This window comes from Centruroides vittatus, unplaced genomic scaffold, assembly GCF_030686945.1.
Source record: "Centruroides vittatus isolate TY-2023 unplaced genomic scaffold, ASM3068694v2 contig_575, whole genome shotgun sequence".
Classification (NCBI taxonomy): domain Eukaryota; kingdom Metazoa; phylum Arthropoda; class Arachnida; order Scorpiones; family Buthidae; genus Centruroides; species Centruroides vittatus.
In genome coordinates, this window is record NW_027122344.1 from 1730782 (window position 1) to 1751273 (window position 20492).

The 20492-nt window shown below is 29.0% G+C and overlaps 1 protein-coding gene across 12 annotated transcripts in view; it reads right to left on the reverse strand.

Moving 5' to 3' along the window:
- Nucleotides 1-20492, reverse strand: part of LOC136979043 (CLIP-associating protein 1-like) — a 196749-nt gene that overhangs the window by 124045 nt on the left and 52212 nt on the right. Inside the window, exon 1 of one of the 12 annotated variants that reach the window (XM_067274928.1) lies at nucleotides 11133-11761. The exons of 8 other annotated variants lie outside the window; for them this stretch is intronic. In XM_067274928.1, the coding sequence (XP_067131029.1) occupies nucleotides 11133-11352 (220 nt within the window). In that variant the 5' untranslated portion in view covers nucleotides 11353-11761. Of the gene's footprint in view, nucleotides 1-8969; nucleotides 9210-11132; nucleotides 11762-20492 lie in introns of those variants that run through there. 3 more of the 12 variants (XM_067274929.1, XM_067274930.1, XM_067274931.1) reach the window with 3 other exon arrangements.

Consider the following 20492-nt stretch of genomic DNA (forward strand, 5'->3'; position numbering starts at 1 on the left):
AAAATCATTTTACCAATTCATACAAACTAACTAAATAAAATAGCAATGAATACTAAATAAACAACCAATTATTGTTAAATAATATTTAGCTTGATTCGACTTCAACTTGTTTACATTTCTATTGGGAATATTCACTGATTTCTGTAAACAAAATAAACTTATACTTGAAAATTGAAAAGGATAAACTTAAAACTTGATAAAAATAATGATAATTTCTAAATAAATAAAATTTGATAAAATTGTGTGTGTGATAAACTTAATAATTAAAATAATAATTTTTAAAAAAATTAACAAGAACAAATACTTGATCGAATTCATGCAAACTCGTACAAAAAAATTAATTTCTAATAGAGACTATTTTTAAAAAATGATCTAATAATATTAGCAGAATATTTTTATAATCTGCTGAAAATAGAAATTCGAATTAACAAACGTGCTCCACTTTACTCTTATTTCGTGATTCGTAAACGTTGTTAAATATTTATTTATAGATTATTAATTTAAATAAAGAAAATAATTAATTAATAAATCCTTTAATTTTAATATAAAAATAATAAACATTTTATTACAGTTTCTTTTTATGGAAATATAAGATAAAAATAGCCCAAAATGTTATATTTTTAAAAGGATTTATATATGTTAGAAGGTCGTGTCATTAACGACGACTCAATAGAAAGGATTAGAATCCTTTCAAACTTTATAAAGAATAATTACAGATCTTTCTTAATGCATAATTATTATTTTTTAAATTTTATTCTATTCGCCTTATAATAAAAACATGAATCACGTTGAAAGACCGTCAACTACAACCTTGATTAGTATACTATATACAATAAAAGGAATTTTTATGTACAATACTTAATGTTTCAAGGCCAGATTAATTTTTTGATAATCATTGATAGATGCATTTTATAATTAAAGTATAGTTAATGAAAAGACATTTAATCTATGAAAAATACTACTGTTATTGTGAAGGAAAGAAAAATAATGTATCTGTGAAAATCTTTGCTGGACTGCGGCCAACTAAACTACCAATTCTGGCTTCCTTTTATTCTTGAATCGAAATAATTTACCTCATTTTAATATGATGCTTAAATAGAGCATCTTTCTAAGACGACGATTTTTGCATAAACGGTTATAAGATCACTGTTCCCGCTTATTTTCGCCATTCTTTAAAAACAGGAAATCGTAAAAAATTATGCATCTTAAATATAATTAACTTTACACGGATTGTTTCGAATAACGTTTATTAAAATACGTATAAAATTCGAAAGACTTCTAAAAGTGAATATTCGCATCTGAATTTCATTAATATTTGCATGCGGAGATCGATTTGTACATTGGAATAGTATTTTTCTTAGCATCCTGGCACTCATCCAACAATACTAGTACTTTTACTAGCACATTTTATGAAAAGAACTACAAAAATAAATTCAAATCTGGGAAAAATTATTATTAAAAATTAATACAACCATTATTTTTATATTATCGAAATTTTCAACATTAGTAAATTTCTATGATTTTGAAAAAGATCATCATCTAGGTTTATATATAGATAGATAAATCATCCATTTTTTTCCTTTTTTTTTAAATATGTAAAAATGTTTCTAAATATGAAAATCAACATAACAGACAGGTGTTTGGATAACCGTCAAGACAGGTGCTACACCTTCCTGTTAACCCTGCAAATTTAGAAGTCAAGGTCGAACGAAAAATTGATAAGATGGACTATAACTAGCATCCATCTTTAACAAACAACAAAGTATGAGACGAAAACTGGTTATAATTTCCATTTACTGTCATCAGTTTGCTAAAGTGGCAAGCAAGCTCAATGTAGTTACAAACAAAGCCGGAACATGGCTTTCCTCCTATCGATTTTTTCGCACCCTCGTCCGGCACCATCAAATCTCTCGTTGATTATCCACTCGGTTTCCTAAGATCAAAAACTGCTCAATCCCTTATGAGTAATGGATGACTCCAACAAACAGGGAAGAAGCGTGATCTACGACACCATTGGGAATCAAACTGATCAAAAGCATGAAATGGTCTACAGAAAGACCCGGGGTCGTCGTCAGCAATGGTAGGATAGCAATTACCTATGATAAATACTTGATGTGTTGCAAGAGATTTGTTTCCTATTAATCAATCTAGCGATGATGGAGATTATTCGTTCGTGATACTTTCATACTGAATTTTAAAATATGTAATCCATATTTCACAACCCGGAAATGTCATTTTTGCATTTTTAATGCGTGTTTGGCATATTCGATGATAAGATTATAAAGAATCAGAAATAAATTCGCTCTTCGGAAATAAAGAATAAATGCCATAAGTTTAGTAATTTTACATTTTGCTTCTTTCCGAAAATTATGGAAAAAATTTTATCCAAACATAACATTTGCTTAATGAATATCAAATCGTTTAGTTTATTTTAACGCGTGCAAGCTTAAAGCTGAATTAATTGTAATTTACATTATTCATGAACATTATAGTTATATATAAAATTTTGGCATTGTATTCTAGATATTTGCATGATTACTAAACAATGTTAATCCAACTTAAATTAAGCATAATTCGTTCATTAATTCAAAGAAACATTTTAAATTATAAAACTTATTAAGGTCACAAAAAGCATCGAATATGGAACGAAGCGAATAAACTCGATAGAAAACATCTGGAGCGTATTTTATTCATATTTCATTATTTCCAAAAACTAAACAAGGCTTCAATAATTCATCATTATGTTCCAAATTTGTCTTTGTATTTCAGTAAGTACGGGGATCTTCAATAATTATCGTTGCATTAATTATTGATTCTGTATATATTAAAATTTAAATTTTAAAAGAATTATGAAAGTCAAAAACTTGATATATTCAATTTTAAAATTTTTATAAGATTAGATAAAATGCATATTTTACAGTTTAATGCATTTATTATAAAAGCTAACTTATTAATAAAAAGGCAGAATATCAATTACACCAACAAGTTAAAATGATTTATTTGAATTCGAACCTAATAAAAAATAATAATAATTAGACCATTATTCACGTCGAATTGCATTCTGAAATATAACTGAAATCTATTATTATTATCTGAATAATTAAATATATACATAAATTATTGTAACTCATTCAAATTAAGGTCGACAACATATCTGCATTTTAAAACATTCTCATCGTCGTCCTCCCTTCCAATTTATAACAATAACATACAAACAAAAAAGAAAAACAGGAATAGAGAAAGGAGACGATGTTAATGATATTTCCGCTTCGATACTGCCCAATAGTAAGGTCAAATTAATCATGTAACAAGTTTCAACAATAATAGTGGCAATAAAAATATTGTTAAATCATTTTTCCTCACATCGTTTATTTTAAAATTATTTTTAAGAACCATTCATTTCTTTAACCATGAAAAATATTTAAATTGCATGCAAAATTCATACTTTTTTTGATAAAAATTTTATAAAATTTTCATTTAAAATAATGACCCGTTAACAACTTTATTTCTTATTTATCTTAATAACTAATAATTGATCATATAGTTCCTTCGAGGATATAATACAGAAAGAAAAAGCATTATATATTATAGAAGGATTCGCGCACAAGATTCAGAGACGTTTATTTATACTCATTACGTAAACATAACATTTATATTTAGTGATTTATAAAAACGATAAGGATGACGAGACTTAAATATTATATAATTATAAGATAGAGATTTTTAACTAAATCGTACAATCCAGGTTAACTTTTTAGCATTAACCCCATCTGTTTTAGAACAACAATGGTAATGTTGAGAATGTCAAAGATAAAAACATTATGTACTACTAAACAAGGCATATATATTTAAATATATGCAATTGCACGGATTATATTAGTTATCAAATTATAAAATGATAACTGACACTATAAATGAATATGTAAAAGATGAAATGGTGGAATAATAACTAGACTCAAAATGCTTGACAATAAAATCAGTAATATTCTGGGAATAGATTAATGTCGATCTGTTGGGGTTTTCCTTTCTCTCTAGCACTCAGACATCAATACCATTGTAATAACATCGCATTTCCTTTCATCATTAACTTTTGAAATGGATGAAAGCTGACAAAAATTTCCGATGTTTTCTGTAAACTCTCCTGATGAAATTCCTAACGAACACAAATCGTTAAGTTTTAAAACATTTTTTGGAAGAATTTCGTTTCACACACTGCAAAATGCTGATTCTTCTCAAGCAAGTCTAATTTCAAACTAATTCACTAACGCAATCAACTATAATTGTAAGAAAAGTTTTTCTCCCGTAACGATCGCTTATAGCTAGCTATAGCGTCTATTTGAAGTACAGTAAGAGCCCGCTTAACGCTGCTGCGGTCTGCTTGATGCCTAAAAAACGCTCAAAATTTACGTTGATTCGAATTAACGCGGTATTTCATTGATTCCCAAATACGAACCAATCAGTAAAAAGTGGCAATTCGTCGTAGCGCCGTACATCTCTTAAATCTATGTTTGTTCTGTGCAAGTTTGGAAAAAGTATATCATCATGGATGCCATAAGAAATATCGACTTCGCTTGGCAATTATTAACTGATAAATACATGAACAGAGTGTGGAAGAAGTTATGGATGAAGGTATCCAAGAATTCTCATCGAGAAGAGCCTATCGCTGCATCGTTAGGTTGACAAAATTGTCAACTTAATCGATACAGAAATGTAGACGAGCAGGAGGATATTGGGGAGTTACCGCAGGTTTCTAGTGAGAGCCTTACCAACGTCGACCTTCAAGAACTGTCATAACAAGAAATTCGTGTAGAACTGGAAAACAGATTCTGAAGACGAAGAACCCAAAAAATTTCTCTACAGTTTTCCTTAGTAAAAGTTTGGTAACGATAACCGAAATCGTTGATCAAATTGTACCGAATGATCCAAATTTTGATAGGATGCCAAAGCAAAACGAGGAGTTTTGCATGCGATCTTCTGCTACCGACATTTGCTTAAGGAAAGAAAGAGAAAGCAACCAATGAAACTATACGACTTCATCGCAAAAATAAGGATTTCAGAAGAGCCAGGACCTTCGTCACAAAAAATTAACTTTACATTTCTGTGCGCATATGTTTATGTGTTATTTAACATATATTATTATGCAAAAATTTATATAAAAATAACGTAAAATTATAGTAAAATTTGCTTTTTTTTTTGGTCGCGTGTTCTCCTATCTCTATTTACTCTATGGTCTCGTTTGTCTTCGTTAAAATGGTCTCGTTTAACGCTGTTTCACTTAGCGCTTTGTCGTCTAGGAACGCATCCCCGCGTTAAGCGTGGTCTTACTATATTCACTTTCCGTTAAGTATGTCAACACTTGCTTGCACTTGTATTCACTGTCTTTGTCCGGACAATGACCTTCGATCTTAAGGTCAGGATCATCCAGTCGATGTATTTTGATCGGCATAATGTAATAAAGATGCTTTTTGATAAGTAAAGATTGTCATAGTGATTCAATCTGACTACACTCACTCAGAATATTTATAAATAATACAAATGCCGAAGAAACAAGAATTAATTATTATTGTGTTGAACATGAAATGCAGTTAACAATAGTTACCCGTTTAACAAATACCGTATTTTACGGACTATAAAACGCACTTTTTTCTTCGAAAAATTGCCTCCAAAATTCAGGTGCGTCTTATAGTCCATAGCATCTTATAGGTATTTTTTTTTTTTAAATTGCTTAAAAATTAAGGTGAGTCTTATAGTCCGTAGAATACGGTATAGAATTTGATATTTATTTCAATAAGAACGAAAACTAATAAATAATTATAATATAAAGAATAATTTCCTGAATTAAATTCCATAATTTATTTCTCTGAATAAGTTTCATTGATAAAAAAAATAAAATAACGATCTCACAAATCAATAAAATAAAAGATCGTCGCGAAACTTACAATCCACAAAAATTTAAAAATAGAAATTACTACAATTTTCGATTATAGAAAAATTTTGTTATGATTATTATAACGAATAAAAACTTTTGTGCGCTAATAAATAAAATACAGTATATTACTAAAGTTATTTTGGTATCGCCGTTGTTTATATGTTAAAAATTTACAACTCAAAATTTTGGCTTCTGTAAAAATGAGAATCAAATCTTAGGAGTCTCTAGCAAAGAGTTAAGAATTCGTGCAGGACAGTGTCATTCAAAATGGAAAAAAAGAAAACTATTAAAATTCCTTTGTTACTGGCTTAGTAGTAAATAACTTCATTTTAGAATTAAAGAACGTCATTAATATCTCTTCTCTAACCAATTCAAATTTCTCTTTAATTGATAATCATCATTTTTTTTATATTGTCAAAAATTATTGGAATAGATTTTCGAAAAATTAATTTTTTAACGTGACCTTAGCACTTTATAGTGAATGCCAATTTTATTTTCATTTTAAAACTTCTAGAAAAGTAGATAAACATACAGTAGAATAGCGAAAGAAAATTAAGCATATTTTAACACAGACCCATTTTTATTGCTATTTTAATAAATTTGCATAATTTTATATTAAAATTCTTACCAAACAGTGCAAAATTTTTCTTCTTAACTTCTCTATGATATATTACATTACTGCACTTCAAGGTTAAAAAGAATGTCAGTTTATGAAGACCTGTATAATTCAAAATTATAAATAAAAGCCTGCTTGCTATACAAGGCTTTCTATAAATAATGCAGCAGAAAAATTTCTATCAGACAAACTGTATATAAATAACATTTGAATACATAAAGCTGATACGAACTGAGAAAAATGATTAATGTGCATGAACCGCACAAAACCTATGAAAAATAGAGCTTAAAGCTAAAATTCAATTTAAAGTAATGTTTAAATCTGAAATCTTTTGTTCAAGAAAAAGTTACGCACGAGTAAAATTTAGTAATTTGTGTAATTGAAAAGGATCACAATATTTAAACGAATAAATTTGCTCCGTCTCACTAGCACAATTGATGCAGCTAATGCACGCTGTTCATCACGTGATACGGAAATCGCCAATTTTGCAGCGTTCAATTCAGTTTAAACGAAGCATAGAATGGAGGCCAGTTTTGATGCATTGTTCACCCAAAAGTGATGTTGCCCGATTAACTCCATCGTCGAGTACATCTCAACGACCACGACGCGATCTGACGAATCTTGGAGGTCAGTTTCTCATAAACTTTTATCGATATTAACTATTTAATTGATGCAAGTTATATTTATACCAAACTTTACGCTCTTCTTAACGTTTGAATGAGAATTCCGAATGATATTCTTTTCTCTCGATAACTCGTTCATTTAATATTAACTCGAAACACATGTTAGGTTTAACAAAATCTCGTCTCTTTAGATTCGCTTTCGTCGCATTTAATAAAATAGTTGTTTCCGACAAAAATAACTATAATTTATAGAGAGACGACATAATGGACCACCTATTCTCTGTATAAATATTTCTGACGTCACATTAAATGTAGCTTCTTCAATGTCAACTACTATGAAAATAACTGACGTAGCTGCAGTCAACATTTAGAAGGAATCGTCTATCATTAAACGTTGCTTCATATTCAAACTTGTTTATCGAACTTCGATCATGAAAACAAGTCAATTATCTTTATATTCGATTCGATTAAATAAATAAAAAAAAAACATTAAAAGAATGTAAAGTGTGATTCAGATATAATTTATTTTTCAAATAAAATCTCTGCCAATATTATCATTTGTTTATATCGTGAACTTATTTTTATTAAATAAAACTATTTTCAAAAACAACTGATCGTTTGAGCTTGAAAAGTTGCAACTTCTGGATGCTAAAAATTTGGAAGTAGTTTCAATGTTATTTTTATTTTTTTATTAGCAATTGATAAAAGTATTACAAAATTAAGAATATATATATATATATATTCAATCAAGAATATTTTACCAGAACTTTTTGATAAATGGTTTTTTTACATAGTTAAGTACTCATGCTATCATCATTTTTTAAAGATAAAATCAAGTTAATGCTTTCGTACAACCACAGATTATGTAATAATTTTCCAACCTCTACTTCTTTGGCTTTATTTTCCTTTTTATTTTCGTAACTTTAGTCATTTACTGAAAACGAAATAAGACATCGATAAAAATATTGTGAATTTCGTCAAAATTATAAAGGGAACAATTATTATTATTAGTTTTATTCTTATTTTTAATCTCATTTACATAGTCTGTGGACAAGTTAACATATTTAAACATTATGCCTTACAAATTTTTTAAAATTTCAGTTTTTATTACAGTAAATTTTCGCAATTTTAATTCCCATTCAGATTATAAAGTATATACAAAACTAAATAAATTATTATTATTATTATTCAATCACAACTGCTATTTCGTATCCTGAAGATTCGGAAACAAAAATTATTATAAAACATATTAGAAGCTTGCGAATTCTAGATGAAATATGTCGTCTTCCTCAGACAAGACACAAATGAATTAAGAAGGGACATGCCAACTCTCCCGAAAATAGCGACTACAAAGTATTTTCAGAATTCTTATTATGGAAGGCGAAGTTATGCGCAAATAATTATTCGAAATTTTAGTAAACTATAAAACCTACACACAAATTAATATTTCAGAAACTGAATAAGTTTTAAAGATGTTAATACAAATCAAATATATACGCTTAGAATCTAAATCTTATTTATATTAAATACAGGTTATATTTATCATTGAAATTTACTTTTTATGACATTGTTCTCCATATTAAGATTTACAAGAATGTCAAAAGGCGTCTAGACTATGGGTGCTTTTAGATTAAAGATTAAAGAATAATTACTGCTCTTATCGGCCTCCACTAGTAAATTAATCCTTTCGGTTACAATAAATAAATTTATCACTTTTTGTCATTTTTATCACGTGCTCTCGGATCATCCTTACTATTTCTTATCATCTATATTGTTGATATTATTCTCTTAGAGAACGTACCTATTTGGTGAGCCATCATCGGAAAGCAGCCATCCACTCTCTAAAACATAGCTTAGATAGGCCTAAAGATAGAACTCTCGAACGGGGTCACTGAGACGGTGTTTACACCGTCTGATGGCACCACTGCACTTCAACACGTGCACTAAGAATATTTTTTGACTAGCTTCTAGACATCAATCCGACATATGCATTGATAAAAAAGCGTAAATCGATTCCTCGACGATTCAAATTCGCGAAATAAAAAATATATCTAAACGCTTAATACATTTGTTAAATTCGGAAATAATGTTCGAAACTTTACTAAAAGTGGGTTATTTTTCATAATAAAAGAATTCCCTTAACACATACATACAAAGAATTTCGAAATACATCTTTTGTAAAAAGTTATTCTGGCAGTAAATTTTAAATTCGCCACGTTTGACAGATTACGTAAGGCGACTCATCATTTATACTATTTTAAAAGAAAGAAGGGAGTTAAAAAAAAGGACACGTTTTGGAACTGGGAAACAACAGATCAATTCCAAAAATGTACTGTACACCTAATAAGATCGAATTAAATCCGGGAAGTTGTTCTGCACGTAACTAAAAGTTAGAGAGCTGAAAGAGATGTTCTTACGAATTATCATTGATTTATAACTTTTATTACTGAGCGGTACGTTTAACCCGAGTAATAAAGTCACAGATGCCAAGCAATACAATTTAGTCAATACTAAGCACTTTCCAAAGTAATATTTTAGTTTTAGATTCAATTAACTGTAATAATTCCCTCTAATATTCTTGATTCTGCTGGGTTTAAGAGATGATAACTTTTAATCTTAATACAACTAACTTTTGTATAGTGTTTAATGATTTTTTTAACCAGAAAATTAAATTAGTTCTATTATTAATAAAAACTACAAGACTAAACAATCGTTCTGTAAAGGATATCAAATATATAGCATTTTTACCATGTTCAAGCATTATCTTAAAGTTATGTAAATTATTTTTAAAAAATACCGATGATTTTCTTCTCGTTTTTAATGGTAATGTATTCAGATTTTTAACGATTATATCAAAAAAACTAGGCTTTAGCGAAAAGCGTTACGAGACTTGAAAAGTGAAAAGATTTTTTTATGCTTCTATTCCTCAACAATAATCTTTCATTCATATCGCCAATAAAATTCAATTTTTCCTTCTTTCCGATTATTTGTGTCGTTTCTAAACTTGCATCGACTTTACCATTAAATCTTAGTCTTAATTCTTTGTAAGCAAACAGATTTATTCTATCTTTGATTTAAAAGCTGTTAAAGTGTAATTATTAAACAAAGCCTTTTTACAAGGAAGGTAATCTGATTGACCTTGTGGGTTACCTTGACTATAAAACCGATAACAATAAAATAAAATGTCACCCAAGATTTATGCAACCAGGATGTTTTCGCGATTCCTAATTCTACTATTTTAATAGAAAATTTATGTAAGAAATAAACAGGTAAATAAAATAAACTTGAACTACAAGTTCCCATACTTCCCTTCCACACATTAATTTTAATTATAAAATTAAAAATTATTGCGGATATTCATATTTCACATTAGTTCACGATGATTATTTCGGAAACAAATCTTTATTTAAAAAAAAATAATAGAAGAATGACGTTATATTAAAAACGATGCGTATCATTTGACCTAAAAATATTAGTAAACAATTATTTTGCAACTTCTGAATCATAATTTTCAATATAAATATGAATAATTTAATTATAAAACATCTAAAAAAAATTTCTATAATTATTCTTTCAAGAAAATGAAAATTATTTTTGGATGTAAAAAATTAAGTGAAAAAGTTTCACATAATCAATTTTTTCATTTAATCTCTAAAATTCACTTAATAAATCTCACAACAGCTAGAACTTGAGAGTAATAAATCAAATTTCACAAGTCGAATAAAGAATGAGTGTTGAAAAATTTTAGAGGCACGACAGAAAAACCAATAATCAAACAAACAAACGATTCTGTAACTGACACTGAGACTTTGACAACTCCATAAATTATAATCGTATTTCTTTTTGTAACTAAAACGAAAAGTTTCGAACGGAGAAAACATCGATATATCTAAATAAATCGATTAAATTTCGTACTTTTCCGCGATTTATCATATTAATAACAAAATATATGACGGGAGTTTACCTTTCGTGGGGCATCCACAAGATCTGCGTGGTGATCGACTCTGATTGATCTCTGCCAAATGGATCATATTATCGAAAAGGAGAATCCAATCGGCATTTTCGTCCCATATAATATTAGTACCGTTGGGAGAGATCAAAGAATCGTAATTCTTGCCGCCGCTATCCATATCGAGATTTGGTACGGTCTGACGGGACGGACTACTGTCTACCGAGGACGGCATGGTTAACACTGGCTTAACACTGATACAAAACTGTTCGGACACAAACGCAACTCCTCCTCTTTTGGGGAACGGTGACCAATCGTTGGTGGCCTCGTTCCACGTGTAATGGTTGCTAAGCGACCGTTTGGACAGCTCAAGACGTTAACGGTGGGAGAACATATAGGACACGCCTGGTCATACGCGCTGCTCGGATTCATCACACCGACAACAGGCATCAATCTCTTGGCCAGCGATATGGGCAAATTACTTTGCTCGGCGATAAGTAACCTGTTCGAGAATGATGAGGATCGCTGCTAAATCGTGCTTGAAATTACGATAGAAAAGATTCTTCCTTCGAACAAACTGTCTATATAACATTCTTTTACTCGGAATAAAGTAAACAATCTATAGTAAAAATCTTTTTTTGCTTGATAGTAATTATATTTGAGTACATTAAGCAAATCGATTTTAGGTAGCGAATATATTTAAAATTAAAAACAAGTTTTAAAAAACGTAATAAATTACAAATTTATTTTATCGTGATGATAAAAAGGAACAAATTTCCCTTTCAGATAAATAATTTTATTCAAAGCTTTTATTAATTTGAAATCTTTTAAATATTTACTATTCTATAAAAACTGGAATCTCTCACTATTTTAAACGATGTTTAACTATTAGCAAATAAAATATTGATTTAAAGATTAATGAACTGAAGTTATTCTATCTATTGATATATTATATCTAATAAATTAAATTGATAGCCCATTAAAGTGTTCTAAAAAGTAAACGTAATATTAGAATGCAAATTCTAAACAGGTTTTAAATAAATTTGTTAATCAATAATTCGAAATTGTTTGATGTTTTTTATTCCAAAACGATGTCACTCAACGTAAAAATATTTTCATTTCATGAAGTAGAAAAGAAAAATATATTTTTTTAAACAATACTTCGTAAAATAAATTTTATATTGTGTTTATCATACTGCGTTTTAATTCAAGTAAAATATATATAAAGGGAATATTTATTCCATAATATATTAAATTATTACTATTAAACGATCGAATATATAATATAATTTGGATGCGGAACTTCATTGGAACAATATCAAGAAATTAATAACCCTTTTAAGGAAAACTATCGCATTTGGTAGAGAAAAAATAACTTCGATAGCTAAATTATTCAAGCCATGTATCTGCTCCTCTCAAATATTTCTACCAATAAAATGATTAATACATTTTCCGTTAGATATGGAACTCCAATCTTTCACACCACATGATTCCTTTTACCTGTCATGTCTACTTCATGAAAAAAAACTTTATTAATACAGACTATTTAAAGTATCAAATGGAGAAAAAAAATTAAAATTTGTTTATAAATATCTTCCAAGATAAAACTGAATACGGGTCAAAATTTTAATTTCAATATTAAATTTATTAGATATCTAATACATAATCCATTAAAATTTTATGATAAAAACCTTTCTGTATATAATAAATAGTTAAAGAAAAATAAATATTTTAATTAATTGATGATTAAATGAAGTTACAGGTGTATAGAGATGGGTGTAAATGTAAATGTATTTTTAATTATGCCCAGTAAATTCATAAACTGTAATAATTCATATGTATTATTGTAAATAATTCGTAAAACAGTTCTTTTAACTATATTTTTAATATATAAAATAACATCTACAAAGTTTTCCAAAATGATTTTTTAAATGAATAGAATGTAAAGAAATGCAACTGTAGATGAAAAAACAATATATATATTTTTATACAACTAAATTATAAGGCAATTTTTAATATATTTTGGAGAGATTCTCATTAGATGAAGAATCTTTAATATGTAGGAAATGTAAGAAGACAGTCACAAATTGTTCCCTGTGCAGATTTTCATTAGGCCCACCAGACCCAAGCCAAAAGAAGCAAGAATTCAGGGGCCTGAAGCAAGAATTCAGGGAATTACCAGGTGCAAAAATTCAAAACAACAATGAAAAAATAACTTTATGCGGAAACAAGTCATAAATAAATTAATGCAAATTAAAAGTTTATGCAGGGACAAAATAAGACATCAATTGAGTAATAGTAAAATAAGAATATAGTTTGCATAAAGGAATGGTAGTACTAACCATGAGTTTTCAATAGCAGTGCCATTTTCCTTTCAATATTTAAAAAAGTGTAAAAAATACAATTATCGCAAAACTAAAATTATAAAATAGATCATTCTGTAACACTATTGCTTGTAGTTTGGAAGTACCTGCATATTATGGGCCTAGCAATACCTTACTTCTAAATCCACCATTCATTGTTTCTATATTCAAATATATAAAGTTTTTCATTGACAAATAACAGAAATAAGGAATATATAGTTCTTAACGATATAACATATTTAAGCAATTCCATTATTGGTATATATATTTTCAAAGTACATTTGAACAAAATTTTATTGTGACCAACTTTCAAAGTATTATATAAGGCAAAATAATAATTAAAGAATCAAACAGTTTAGTATGATCAAACTTTATACAATTAATTTATATCAAACAGTCATTAGACAAATTTTGACATAGGTAACAGCATGTTGCAATGAGTCACAATGCTTCTATGCACCATACATCAAAACTTCCTATTGTTTGTCTGATGATGCATGAAAATAAAACATTATGAACTGAAATCTTTTAAATGATAATCATTATTTACTGTTTAGCTTTATCAATTTTTTTTTACCATACATAAGTGATGCAAAACATTATTATCCAAGTTAAACTAAAAGATATGCATGTGCATGCATACATTCTAACAATTTTTCAGAATAATTTTGCTTCATTTGCTAAAATAAAAGTTTAAATTGTCAAATTATTAATATAGTCAGAAACACATTGCAGAAAAGATTATAGAATGATTTAAACTTTGTCCATTTTTATATTCAATTGATAATCAGTAATATTCCATTTAAAATTTTATTTCTAGTCCATTACTTTGAAAATGTTTTGAACACAATAAATTTTCAGAAATATTTATAAGATCATAATGTATATCAATGAATTGGGATGAATCAAAACAAACTGAAATTATCAGATTAGAGAAAAATCATTTTGGAGATCAGTGATTGATCTTTTCAAAGCATTCCCCATGGAATTCAATATGTTTTTGCCATCATTTTAATAAATTCTTGAAGACATTTAGTAGTCCATCCTTTGAAGATGATCCCGAAAAACATATCAATGTTTTGACCACTACTGTTATGGATGATAAATGGATTTCCTATAACTCTGACTTAACTCTGAAGTCAGAAGGTTCCAAATATTGGGTGCATGGTGAATGTGCAATGCATGAGATGTTTTCTTGGTCAAGAACTTGCTCACCACATTAGCAACATATGGGCACACATTGTCATGATATAGCTACCAACCACTGGTGTGGAAATTGGGATATTTCTTGCAATGTAATCCAACTGTGTATGCAGAACTGACTTACCAATCACTAGAAAGTATTGCCTACACAGTGACACAACATACAGTACTGATATACTATTCTTTGGAAACCAAAGTAATAGCTATTAACTTGCCAGATGACAGAGCAACTCTTACATTCTTTGGAGTGGGAGATGATGGTAATTTCCTATCTAAACTAGCTTATTTACTCTCAGGATTGAAGTGATGTAGCCATGTTTCATCACCAGTGACAACTAATTGTGGAAATGCATTAGCAGACCAGCCACTACAAATCATAGATGTCCATACAGACTCCATTTTATCTTAGACGATTAGTAGACAATTTGTTTCACACACATTCTAGATGGGAAGCCAAGCATTGTACTTCCATGAAATTTTTTGGAAAAATACATCAATAATTGTTCTTCATAGTAAAATAAATGTGGAATTTATTAGTGATATATTTTTGACAGGAAAAAATTGGTTGCAATTTATTTTGATTAGCTCTTGTATATGTTATATTTGAATAAGTAAATCATTTTTATTAACAGTATAGAAATAATGATCCTAATATTCTAGAAATTATTTCTATATCTTTATTATTGAAATTTTTTAGTTAGTTTCAGTTTTTTAATTTGATTTTTATAAGAACTACAAAGTAAAAATATTTAATAAACAATCTTCAAGAAAGCAATTTATCTCCAAATAATATATTTTAATATCTTTTAGCATTTATAAATATAAAGGCTTCCTCAGTTAATCAAATGCAAAAAAGATGTATAACAACACAAATTTAAATTAAAAATTGCATTTTATGAATATAGTTTTTGATAAAAATTTAAATAATCTACACATACAATAATCTCACGTGTATATGTATAATATATACACATAGTTAGGTCCTCAGACTCATATAGATGGAGAAACAGAAAACTATTAAACATGTTATCTGGATGCTCTTGCACTTTGAGACCATTATTAAATAAAACAAGGGTTATCTGAACACCTAAAGTTGGAAACTTTGGTAAATTTGAAGGAAGGGTTACCTGAACTGTACATATAAGGATCATATAGGAACAATTTATATTGGAAAAAAGTTGCTACAGGATGGGAACAATAGGTTTACGGAATATTCCAAAATGCTATTCCAGATCTCCAGACAAATAGATCAAGAATAGTTTATACCAGTAGTTCCCAATCTTTTTGACTCGGAGCTCATTTTACAATCAATTTCTATGGCAAAGCCTCTTAGACCTACCCTATGTCTTATAATAAATTAATGGTGTTCAGGAGTAGCATTACAGGGGGAGCCTAGGAGTAGCTCCCCTTGTAACGCTACTACTGTTTCAGAGAGATGTGTAGTTGAGAAAGGCAATAATACAAAATTCAACTTGGCAAATTTCCATTCAGAACATAATTTCTAGTTTTCTTATTTTGATTTTACTTTTTGCTTTTTATTCTTTAATTTCATTCAATTTTTTTTTATTTTATTTTCCTTGAGTGGCCACAGAGCCCTAAAAGCTCCACAGAGAACAGTTGGGAACTGCTAGTTTATATCATAGGTAGGAAACTTGACTTTTTCTGGCTTCTGACAGTCTGATGATAATATAAAATGATATAAGTTTAATTTTACTGTCATGAATTTTGAATTATGAAATTATATTTTCTTAGATATCTTTATTGGAAAAAATAATCTAAATACACTATATGTATATTTTTAATGTATTTATACTGAATGTATGTATACATGCATGCATTAAAAATATATATAAATTATATTTAGATTGTATTTGGATTGTAGACAGAGTATGCAATAAAATATGTAGCATTATTTTTATACTTTTATTCTCTTCATTTGCTGTGCTAAAACTGGTATACTATTTACATGATATTAGGATCTTTATGAACAGTTCAAAGTTGTACAAATCCTCTGATTCAATATAAATACATGATCAACATATTTTAGGTATGATAATAGATATTGAAAGAATTGTTTTTGATTCCTATTTCGTAGTAAACTTTTAGCTAATATTGCTGAAAAAAGTTGCTAACTTGCAACTTATAGATGAACTCACTTTTTCTAAGTAACTCTTTTTTGTTTATTTCAAATCAGAAAAACAGAAAAGTTTCAGAAACTCTGTGACACTAAGAAGACCATTTAATAGAAATACTCCTTGTAGCAGAAAATTTTGCATGTATAACTGCTTGAAATGAAGATACTGAAAGATAAACAATTATTTATTGTGACATCATCATAATGCCAGGCTGAAATTTTTAATCATATTTTTAATTTATTTAATTTAAATATATGCTCTCCACCTCAAATTATTAGTAATGTCATGCCCCTGTACATCATACTTTTCTTTTACAAATAGAGTTGTGCCAGTCATCTATTAACAGCTTCCAGGGAAGTTTTGAATTGAAATAACATGACTTCCATTTGCATCGAAAGTTCATATTTAGTTAATTGAGGTCTCCTCCCCTAACCTTTCTATACCTGGTCTTGGCTTTCATCTATCTACCTCCATTCTCAAGATTAAGGAAAGACAGATAGACAAGAGTGGGAATTTATAGGTCTACAATTTTTTTCAAATTGCAGCCCAATGAAACAATATTGGCTTTTATATAGAGGAAAGGTATTTGAGCAGATCTGAGATCTTCCAACTTCTTCATAGTTTCCATTCCAGATTGTACTATTTTTTCAGAATGTTTAAGTAAGCCTTTCAAGAACTGATAGGCCTGATGAAAAAATAGCATAACCTATGCAGCAAAACCTCTCCAAATAGGAACATGTGGTACAAGCAAAATATATCCCACTACAGAGGATCAATTTACATATTTAATATACTGCCGCAGAAAAAAATCACTAACTAAAATGGAGATGATGTAAGAACCTGTTGTAGTTTTACAGCATTTCATTACATTTGATGGAAAAAGTTAGCAACTAGAGAATGCTTTATATTCACTTGCCTTTAACTGTACATTCAGTTATATTTTTTTCAACACATAATTTCATGTAAAACACCTGCTTCATCATTTGAGCAATTCCATGCTCAAATGCATACAGTTCTAAATAGATGATATGCTGCAATGCATCTTGATGGTTTGGAATGCTGACTGAATTTCTCTCATCTCATCTTCACCACCATCCTCTTATAAGTCTTCAACAACTATGATCAGAATGTTGCTTATAATAGTATTATAATCTTCACTGCTGTTATCATAAACTTCCAGTACATCATAAAATGAAGATAGTGTTGCAGGATCGATAACAAATGTTGCTGACAGCTTTCACTTCCTCAAATTCTTGTTCCAGTGGACTTGTTTTTTTCTTCTTCTTGATCAGATGCAGATCTGAATCCTGTATGAATAAAACATTTTTAATTGTCTTAGCAGGAACAGCTTGCCACAGTATGTTTCAAGCAGATTTCATCAATGACAGTTATGGCTTTCACAAATTCAGCAGCGATCTTGCACTACTTTGCTACATTAACCAGCTTCTGAATCAATTGCTTTCTGTGTTGTGATTTGACGATTTGAATAATGTCCTTATCTAATGGCTGCTTCTCACTTATTAACTTAGGTGGTAAGAATTGGAAACAAACATGTGACAACTTAACACCAGCAAGGCTTTGGTAGCATTATCAATAAACAAGATCTACAGACTGGCCCATTTCACGTTGGAATTAAGTTCTTGGACCCACTCAGTAAACAGTGGCATTGTCATACATGCCTTCTGATTATGCCTCCACATCACAGGTAAAGTTCCATTTTTACGTTGTTATTCCTGAAGGCACAGAAGTACACATTTCCAACCACATAAGGCTTCAGTTTTCCCCTTGGCAGTGCACACATTCAGACACATTTGTTTGATTTTATACCCACCTTTCATGGGTTGCCTTTTTCCACAAATGATTTTGTTGAAAGTTGCAAATAGAAAAACTGTTTAATCAGTATTGAAAACATTCTTTGATTCATATCCCTCAGTTATGCTGAGGAGCTTCTTCCACCAGTCCTCCACAGCAACTTTGTCAGCATCTGCAGAGTTTCCACACACTTAAATGTAATTCAGTGTCTCTCTTTACAATGTTGTAACCAATCATTGCTTGCTTTGAATCCTTCCAATTTAGGATACTCTACAATCTTCCCTATATTATACTGCAGCAGTGTTCCACTTATGGAAATTTTTCTTGCTCAAAAGGATTTTAAAAAATTCTAGAACATTTTCATCCAGACTGTCATTCATGCAACATATAACTCATGTTAGTTTGGATTACAATTGTTTTCCCAAGCATGCCTTATTGCTACCTTATTTTTACTGATATAGGATACTCTATATAACAAACTTTTTTCATATAGAAAATTAAGCCCAAATGATATCAATGACCAAACGATGGTCAGATTTATTATCAGGATATGATTACGCTAGTTAAATGTACAGACATTATGTAATTTGGACTAAAAGGTGAATATGAAGTCACCAACTTGTATTAATTAAATGTAATAATTAGAATTTAATTAATTAATTTAGAATAACCTAGAGTGTAGATCAAACCTACAACTTCTGCATACAAGATGGCAACTTATTCAGCTACTTTTAGTCAAATTATGTAATAACTGTACATTTATTATTGTAATTTATTATTTGGATAATAGCCAAATTATAGCACAATAATAAATCATAATAAAATTTGCTAGGTTTATTTTTGTCTCTATAACCCTTGCTAATAAACCTAGCAAATCTTTTCATTAGTAAAACTTATAAAAACGAATTATTTAGTATCAACTGAATATTGGAATTGTGAAGGTATCTCTAAGAATTTGGTTTTCGATTTTCATTCTCCTGAATAGTCAGAAAATTTGCTATTGGCAAAAATGTTAACCACTCAGCAGTGAGGGAGGTATATATATGTCGAGGGCAATCATGTGGCAGTGGTGAGGGACGTATATATCTGCTAAATTCTTTTGGGGGTATCACCAAAAACTAGCCAAAAACTACTGCGAAAAAAAATTCACATAAAAAATGAATTATGTAACAATAAAAAGACTTTTCTTTACTAGACATAACTGTTTACAAATACTTTTTCTGAAATGGAAATGAGAAAAATTGCGTGGAAAAAATACTTTAAAAATTTTTCAGGTATATTCTCCACTACTAAGGGATAAAACCATACCTGACTCTCCCACTGCTGAAAGGTTAAAGGAATTCTATAAACACAGTATATACTATGATAAATAAAATATCTATAGATTTAACCTCCTTCATTTATTTAAAGAATATATAAAGTAGAACATAATTCAACAATATCAATCATCACCATTGAAATGAAAAATAAAAAGTATTCTTACATTTTTACTCATTAAAGCATTTTCAGAATAGAATTAAAAAAAAAAAAAAAACCAAGCAAATTTTATGTTCCAATCTTAAGACACTTTGTATAAATTGAAAGTACTTTAATATTTGTTTGAAATTTTAATGATGTTAAATACCTAGTAATAACAAATTTGTTTTACACTATGTTATAAATTGTATATTCTTTGGTAATAATACAAGAGAGGCTCCAAAAGTTCTGGGAATGGAACTGGGACATATAGGAGTGTATGTATATGTCCCATTCACAGTGATTCTTGGCTTATGTTACAATACAAACCTCCTTCTCAGGAAAGTAGTTTCATCCAAACTGGTCACGTGATGACTGTGTGTTGCCTACAGGTATTGTGAACAAGA